The sequence below is a fragment of the Strix uralensis genome, chromosome 12 (genome assembly GCF_047716275.1).
Source record: "Strix uralensis isolate ZFMK-TIS-50842 chromosome 12, bStrUra1, whole genome shotgun sequence".
In the NCBI taxonomy this organism is placed as follows: domain Eukaryota; kingdom Metazoa; phylum Chordata; class Aves; order Strigiformes; family Strigidae; genus Strix; species Strix uralensis.
Genome location: NC_133983.1, coordinates 2414526 through 2422906, shown reverse-complemented (window position 1 = coordinate 2422906; position 8381 = coordinate 2414526). Strand labels below are relative to the sequence as shown.

Sequence of the window (8381 nt, the reverse complement as noted above, 5' to 3'; positions counted from 1 at the left end):
GACTTCTGAGAACTTCAATCAGAGCAGCTCTTTCTTGTATTATTTATGCCGTGGTAGTGCTCCGAGACCTAGTGGAGCCAAGAGAACATCACACCAGACATCTGTGTGAAGCCAACGTACCCGCCCTGCAGCCTAGCCAGGGACGAGGCCGGGAAGGGCCCATAGCTCGCTGCAGAATGTCTGGGGGAAGCATGAAACCTGTGCTGGAGCTTGAGAGCGGGCAGGGATCCTGGGGAGCTGTCCTCTCATCTGCATGATCCACTGCCTGCAGTTTTGGGCACCTCTTTTGGGTTTGGGGTCAGCGTCAGTTAACCCTTGTAACCTGCTACTCAATCTAGAGTTATTTCTCCAGCTACCGCAAGGAGGTTTACGACCAGGGTAAGCATCTTGCTGCTGAGGGCACCTGCTGCAAAGCCCCGAGTGCCAGGGAGGCTCTGCAGGCTCTCACCCTGCCAGGCTCTGGGTGCCTGGGCTCCCACCAGCACTGCTCTGACCAAGCCCTGCTGTTTTTGCCTCTCTCCTACAAGAGGGGACTGATACCAGGGTTTTGGTGTGCTCATAGAGCAGCGCTGTGTTTGCCCATGGTCTAACAGCTCGTTTTGCTGCCAAACAGGCTGTCATCTTCTTGTTTCTTGATTGACTTTCACTTGGTTCTGCCTCCTCCCTTCCAAGGTGTTGCTCTCCCGAGAGAAGAGCCTCACCCCGCTACTCCTTGCTGGCCTCTTCAGAAATCCCCTGCCCACTCTTACCCCCCAAGACCTGCAGCCTGCCTCTGGCACCATGGGAAGGGTGCAGCCCACCGAGGCAAGGCTCTCTGCCAAGAAGCAGCAGCAGAGGTGACGCCGCAGCCTGGCTGCTCCCTCCTGGGACCCACCATCCCTCTGCAAGGATGGGTTCTTCTTAGGGTTTTGCATCTCCTGTCAGCGGCTTCCTCATGGCTTCTCTGTGGAAGCTGCTAAAGGCAGGCTGGGACCACCGGCACGATGGACAAGAGGGAATGGCCTCAAGCTGCGCCAGGGCAGGGTCAGACTGGCTCTTAGGAAGGATTTCTTTCCAGAAGGGGTTGTTGGGCGTTGGAATGGGCTGCCCAGGGCAGGGGGGGAGTCCCCATCCCTGGAGGGGTTGAAGAGTCGGGTTGACCTAGCGCTGAGGGATCTGGTGGAGTTGGGAACGGTCAGTGTGAGGTTCATGGTTGGACTGGAGGAGCTTCAAGGGCTTTTCCATCCGAGATGATTCTGTGATCCTATGGTGATGCCGGGTACTCAGGAAGGTGGAGAATCCTCCCTCCTTGGAGATGCACAGCTCCCCCGGAGACAGCCTGGAGCAGCCTGCTCCAGCGCCAGGGTAAACCCCGCTTGGAGCAGGAGCCTGGACAATAGACCTCCGGAGCTCCATTTGCATCCAAAGGGAACCAGGTCCCGCGTCTGCCATTGAACGGAAACACGGTGCAGTGGGAATCTGGATTTCCTCCAAGCCATATCCCAGCCCCACGCGGTGGTGAGCCTGAGTGTCAGTGGCCATGCAGGGCCAGAGCTCAAGGTTGTCCCAGCAAGGCTGGGTAGAGGTCGGAGGGGGAGGATGTTCAATTAAAGCTGCTTAAAAAAGAAATCCAACTTTCCATATGCCCCTCTGGAGAAAAAAAAGCCCCGAAGCTGAGCGCAGATGGGGTGCCAGGCTGGGGGCTGAGCACAGCCCCAGCGGCAGAGGTGACTCCGGCTCAGCCGTTCCCGCTGCGTCCGATCTGTGGGGATTGAGGTTGCCTTTTGGCGTTTCCTTATGGAAAGTTGGAGATTTGGCTCAGCAGAAATCCCCGCGTGAGCTTGGCCAGCGGCCAGCCCTGCGACACAGTGTCCTCCAGGCTACGCAGGGCTGCCGACGTTCCTGCTCCCTCGGGCGCGCTGGGGTGCCGGCGATGCTGGAGGCAGCTCTGCCCGGCAGTGCCAGTGCCTGGGTGTGCTCCTCCATGGGGACACCGGACTGGCACAGTGGCACTGGAGACTGTGGGAGGGCAAGGAGCCATCCCACCTATGTTGGTGGCCCTGACACAGCTTCAGCCCATCCTATTGGAGAAACCCAAGTGTGTTCCCACAGACAGAGATGTGTTCCCCGACCGGCAGCTTCTCCAGGAGGAATTTCCCTGGGCAAAGGAACAGAGGACTCAACCATCGCGTGGCGGAGGCGGTGGGCAGCGTGGCCGGGAGGTTGGCCCTCGTGTCGCCGTGCCACGTGTTCCGTCCCACTCACACAGCTTCCCAGAATAGTGTCACCATCTGGTTCCAGCTGCCTGGGGACACGGGGGCCTCCCCAGCCCCTTCTGCGATTACAAAAAGTGAATTCAAACATCAACTCAGCCTAACTCGGCCTTCCTTTATCCCTTTTTTTTTTTTTTTTAATAATTCAGGTTTGTCTCTTAGAAAAGAGAGTGGGAGATAATGTCTGCAGAGCATTTAATCTTCTGCCCAAAGAATAGCAGAGAGCAAATTAGGATCTACTCCAATTAATTTGCCTTGATGGGCAAAATCTGGAGAGCGGCCATATCTGGGAATTAAGAACAAAAGCAGGGAGTGTAAAGTAGGTCACCGGAGTTTCATAACCGGAGTGATGGGTTTTCACAACATGCCGGGTGCTCAGAGGTGCCCAGTGCTGGGGGCCACCGGTCCCCGTCCCCCCCGGTCCAGTGACCGCGGGTCTCAGCCTGGGCAGTTGCTTTAAGATCACGGCCAGCGTGCAGGGAATCAGCTGTTCAGATCTGGGGGCAGAAACGAGGATGCCGTCCCTTCCCACGGCAGGACACGGCCACAGGATTGTCCCAAGCCCTTGAACACAATGAGAGGATGGACACTGGCTGCTTAACCCAATTTTGGAGCGGCTGGAGAGCTCTCCTGGGGGTTGGCATGCCTGTCCTTGCTGTCACAATGCCACTCCCAGTCTTGAGGGCACCTCCTGGAAGGAGGATTTGGGGTGACATGGTGACAGTGGGTTTAGGGCAGTGCTCTGCTATGGACCTTTGCACCATGGGGTGTCACCCAGCAACGGTGACCCACAGGCCTGTCCTATCCCGGCATCCCCAAATCCCAGCCCAGGCATCCCCAGAGCCATCAGTGCCTGCAGGTTGTGTGGTGACATACTCTGGTGTCACATATGGGGACACCTTCCAGCTGCAGGACACGCCTGGAAGCGTAGCCAAGGGTAGAGACCATGTATGGTGACATTCACTGGTGTGCAGGACATGTGGTGACATAACCGAGGGTGTGGGACACGTGGTGGCATCTCCCAGGGCATGGGACATGTGTGGTGCATCTTTCTGCAGGATCAAACACCCTGAGCGTTTGGTGGGTGTCTGTGGCGTTCCCAGGCACCCACAAGCTCCCGCCTGGGTCGAAGTCTCTTCAACCAAGTAACAAGGGACAGGACAAGAGGGAATGGCCTCAAGCTGCGCCAGGGCAGGGTCAGACTGGCTCTTAGGAAGGATTTCTTTGCAGAAGGGGTTGTTGGGCGTTGGAATGGGCTGCCCAGGGCAGGGGGGGAGTCCCCATCCCTGGAGGGGTTGAAGAGTCGGGTTGACCCAGCGCTGAGGGATCTGGTGGAGTTGGGAACGGTCAGGGTGAGGTTCATGGTTGGACTGGAGGATCCTCAAGGTCTTTTCCAACCGAGATGATTCTGTGAAATGGCACGGTTTGGTACATGCCAGTGTCACCATGGCAGTGACATCCCGCCAGCTCCCCCAGCCACCTCCCACTTCCCCGGGGCAGGACGATGGGGAGCAGCCCGCAGCGGCAAGGCCAGCGCTGCCAGCCGTGCAGAGGTGCCAGCGGGGTGACGAGCACTGCGCGGCCGGCGCCTGGCTGGTGTTTATCCTCTTAGCCACCCTGTGGGGATCCAGCACTAATTCACCCTTAAACACAGGATTGTCCAAAACTAGAAAGCAAAGAATTGGCGGATTATCCCCCGGCACCAGCGTTAAACACGGGGAGCGGCAGCTGCCGGCTGAGGAGAGCCGGGACGGTGTTTCGCCCCGTGTCCCACGGGTCACCTGGCCCCAGGCTCGGTGCCATCCCCCGGCGAAGGCTGCTGGCAGCCCATCCCCACTCCTCCCCACATAATGTTTTGTGTCCCCTGCCCAAGCCAGCTCCGTGTTGGTTAATGAAATAAATAACATGAAATAAATAACATGAAATAAATACGGGGTCCCCCTGTAAAGCTGAGGGATCGGCAGCGACCGTTCAGCCCCCCAGGATGCACCACAGCAGGACAATCACGGCAGCATTTCCCAGCCCTGGATGCTGGCAGGAGACTGCGGCAGCCGCAGTGACACCCCCGAGGTCGGGGATCACACGTTTAAGCGGTGGGACCTCACAGCAAGAAGTTTTGCAACAAAACAAGAAATAATTTTCCCTGGCTCGATGAGGACAGCAATAATTGAGCTTCTTGGTTACACGCCGAAGGCTTTCAGACACGGGCCAGTGTGCAAAGGCTCCCCTGGACCAAAACCACGACCGTGCCCCGTGACCGGCCGCGGGAATGTGTTCAGGACAGCTTTGAAGTCACTCAGGGAATCAAAGAAACCGCAGCAACTCGCTACTCACGGCACGTAGCTGCTTTTCTCAACGCTCCTTCTTGCAGCTGAGCCTCGTGCAGTCCGTGGCGTGGTGGCACTCGTGCCGGCTGGAGGATTTTGGTGGTCGGGGTGCTGTTGCCTTTACCGAGCGGGATGGTTTCCCACGCACCAGCCAGATCTACCCACCGTGCCAGCGAGGAGGAGCGTTGGTCTGTGCAATAGATGGGGTGACCCATTTGCAATTTTAATGGCTGTTTAGGTGGCGGGGGAAGGGGGGAGGTCGCCTCGCCAACCCATGGCTAGGGCAGCTGGTTTGCCACGATGGGTTTTAGTATGGTAGGGAAAAAAAAAATATCTGGAGTTTGCGGCGTAACAGCAACAGGGGTGGGAATAACAGCATCTTCCACTGATAGACACAAGTTTAACCAAGTTAAACTCCAGCACATCATCCTGGTTTAACTGCAACAAGTTCCACTTAGACCTGGATGAGAGCTTCAATTCCCTGTTTTTTTCACCTGTATCATCTTGACTAAAAAAAAAAGCCTCTCTTCCCTGCAAACCCCAGTTTCCTTCATGACCATTAATAGGACTGAATAGAGCAGGACCAAAATAAAAGGGATGGAAAATAGGATTTCTTTCAGAAAATTATCTGATGCTGCTGGAGTTGCCCATCAGAGAACAAGTTATTGGCTACTGAAAAGAAAAAAAGAGAAATACACACACTGTGTTTCCCTAAAATGCCCTTTAAAATAAAGAAATCATTTGACCCATCTCTAAAGGGAATATCCTTTATGCCTAGCCCTGAAAAGCAGCTGTCAGGGAACTGCAGGGTGGTGGGAATCCCCGGTGCAGCCCTCCCTGGGGCCATCATGGTCCTGTGGGCTGTGCGGTGTGGCCGTGGGCAATGTGCCGGGGGGGGTCAGAGCCCCCCCAGTGACCCTCCCTGGGGCTGGTCCACGGAGCATCTTCACTCCAATCCCCAGAGCAAACCCAGAGCTTGGAAAGGGCGCGAGGGTCATCCCATGACAGAGAGACAGGAGAAATGTAAAAGCGTCTTTTAATATAAATATAAATCCATCTGAAGGGCTGCAGGAGAGGCCTGTGCCCTGCGAGGGATGCCCTGGGGAGAGGTGGGCTCGGTGGGGACCACGGGTGCCTGTGCCCGGCCAGCACCAGGGGACAGACCCAGGGCATCAACTGGGCACCCCGCGAGAGGGCAGGGCTAGAGCCGGGGCACCAGCAGCGGCAGGGCCGGCAGGGCCAGCAGGGCCAGGAGGCCAGGGCGCAGGCGGGTGGCTGAGCCCCGCAGCGTGGCCTGGTTGGTCTCAGCGGCCGGCGAGCCGTGGGCGCTGGCCACGTGTCCCCGGGCACTGCACAGCTCCTGCAGGTTCCCCTGGAACTGGATCTTGCGGGACTCCTGGCGCAGCGACTCCCAGATGGCGGCCGCTTCCTCGGGGCAGCTCGACAGCACCTCGCTGGCACAGGCGTGGAAGTCATCCCAGGACCTGGGGAGAGGGGCAGGAGTGGGGGGGGACCACTGGTGGCGGGTCACCCGGCAGCTCCCACGGGGATGGGGACACTCACTTGCAAATGGTGTCCAGCTCCTGCGCCTCCTTGCTGCCCTCCTCCTGCTGCTGCCGGACGCTCTGGGCCATGCTGTCCCCCAGGCTGAGCAGGCAGCCGGCGAAGCCCTTGTAGATGGTGTCACACTTCCCCACCATGCTGACGGGCTCCTGGCTCGCGGCTGCAGGGGAGAGATGGAGCTGAGCCCCTGCAGACCCCCCGACAGCCACTGCCCACCCAGCTCAGGGGCGCAGGGGGTGTGGGTGACACTGAGTGAGGGTGACACCGGGCTCCAAAATGTGGCGAGGGGCTGGCACCCCCTCCCACATCCTGCTGGACCCCACAGCATCCTCTCCGCAGGCGCTCGGAGAGAACCTTCGCCCCCGGCCCAGGAGCCTGACGTGGCACGATGTGATGACCCCACAAGTGATGCTGCCATTAGCCACAGGGGAAGAGCGGCGTGCCGGCCACTTCGGGTAAATCATTAGCCGCAGGGGAAAACCTCGGGCCTCCCAGGCTCTCTCCCTGGAGCCATCTGTCTCGGCTTTTATCCCCTAACAGCAAAGATTAATTTGTGACTACAACGGAAAAAAACCAAAAGCAAACACTTGGCAAGCTGGAGTCCCTGCTCCTACTGCAGTGGGAGAGAAGGGGAGGGGAAAAGGGAAAAGGGAAAGGGAAAAGGAAAAAGGGGAAAGGGGAAAGAAAAGGAAAAACACAAAAGGAAGAGGTACAAGTGCAACTCTGGCTACTTCACCCTGGGAAGCCCCAATTCCCTGCTCTGCTCCACAAGGGATGAACCACCGGGAGCAGCTGAACCCCAGTGCCAGCCACGGGACGATGGGTGCCAGGGGATGACTGCGAGTGCATTCACAGCCGGGGGGGGGGAAGCCCAAAAAGAGCTGGTGTGTGGCTGGGTCACAGGGAAACTCTGCACGGTCCTTGGCTCTGCCCTGGGGGTCCAGACGGACGTAGGGTCCCTGGGTCACGTCACGGGAGGCACAGGGACTTTTGGAAGTGCGGTGGGTGTGCGCCTGGGAGGTCTCTAAGCTAAGGATGCTAAAAAGGTGTGAGGACAGTCCCGGAGGCGTCCTCTGCGGGAAGGTGACTCCAAAAGCAGCTGAAAGTTGCTCGGCGGCTGCTGAGGCAGCCAGGATGTCTCCAGGGAGCCGTGTACCGTGCCGCTGGCATCCCATGCCTGTGCCCCTGGAACAAGGCCCTGAGCAAAGCGGCTGTGGCCGAGACTAACACCGGGGCGAGCCTGAAACCTCAGCCTGTCACAGAGCACAGCGGGTGTTCACGATGAGAAACCCCCCAAGCACATCACCAAGAAAAGTCTCGGAGTGAGACATCACAAATGTCACAGGTATAACAAAGAAAGCGGGATCTGTTGTTCCTCTTTCGACCCAGCCTGGCAAAAAGCGTGTCTCCCACCAGCCCAGGGACACTGGGCTGGGGTCAGCAGATCCTTCCCTCGGGCAGCTGGTCCCCGCCGCAGGCTGGGTTTTTGCCTCCTGGACTCCTCTAACGCCCGGCATGAGCCCTCTCGTCCACCCAGCTCCCTCGGCAAGGAAGGAGAAACCAGGAGGGCATAATCTCTGCTACCCCATCGCAAAACCACGTGGGAAAAACCTGCCCCTGGCTCCGGCAGGGATCGAGCCCCAGGGGAAACGCACGGAGGGAGTTTCTCGGGGTGTTGCAGAGCACCGCTGGCTCCCCACCGAACGCCGATCCTGCTTCTGGGGGAGAGCCCGAAACATCCACGCTCTGAGCCTGAACCCCCCCAGGCTTGGCAGTCCCCGTCCTCCACTCCCTGTGCAGTCCCCCCGGCATCTGCCGGGCGATGGGTGCCCAGCGGCCAGGGGGCTCGGGTGAAGGCGGGCGGGCAGGGAGAGCCAGCGGGAGCGGGGGGGGCCGGTGCTCCGGGCTGGGGAGCCGGAGCTCGGGGACCGTCCCAGGGCAGGAGGAGAGGGGGCGACGGTGGAGCGCTGAGCCCCGGGGCAACCGGGCACCCCGCTCCCCGCAGCTAAAGAGGGTACCGGCGGCGGGGAAGCCGGAGGCGGCCGGGGGTCCCGCTCCCCCCCCCCCCCCCCCCGCCCCGGCAGCACTCACCGAGGTGCAGCAGCAGCGGGCACACGACGCCCAGCAGCCGCCAGCAGCCGCAGCCCATGGTGCGGCCCCGCCGCCGCCGCCGCCACCGCCGTGTGCTCCGCGCTTCGCCGCCGCCAGCCCCGGCCCCGCCCCGGCCCCGCCCCGCGCG

The 8381-nt window shown here is 59.7% G+C and overlaps 1 protein-coding gene across 1 annotated transcript; it reads right to left on the bottom strand.

Annotated features, from left to right (window-relative positions):
* Positions 1–5597: 5597 nt before the first annotated feature.
* On the bottom strand, positions 5598–8380 carry NRN1L (neuritin 1 like). Its single transcript, XM_074881162.1, has 3 exons — positions 8234–8380; positions 6143–6302; positions 5598–6063 (listed from the first exon to the last, which is right to left on the bottom strand). Exons 1-3 carry the CDS (start codon positions 8289–8291, stop codon positions 5781–5783), a joined length of 501 nt encoding a protein of 166 aa, XP_074737263.1. The 5' UTR covers positions 8292–8380; the 3' UTR covers positions 5598–5780.
* Between the last annotated feature and the right edge of the window lies 1 nt (position 8381).

What these genes read in the sequence shown, in the direction of transcription:
- NRN1L (XM_074881162.1), bottom strand. Translation starts at nt 8,291, where the DNA reads ATGGGCTGCGGCTGCTGGCGGCTGCTGGGCGTCGTGTGCCCGCTGCTG. An exon ending in CCCGCTGCTGCTGCACCTCG is followed by an intron (nt 6,303 to 8,233) that starts GTGAGTGCTGCC and finishes TCTCCCCTGCAG; the next exon opens with CCGCGAGCCAGGAGCCCGTC. An exon ending in GAGCTGGACACCATTTGCAA is followed by an intron (nt 6,064 to 6,142) that starts GTGAGTGTCCCC and finishes CCCTCTCCCCAG; the next exon opens with GTCCTGGGATGACTTCCACG.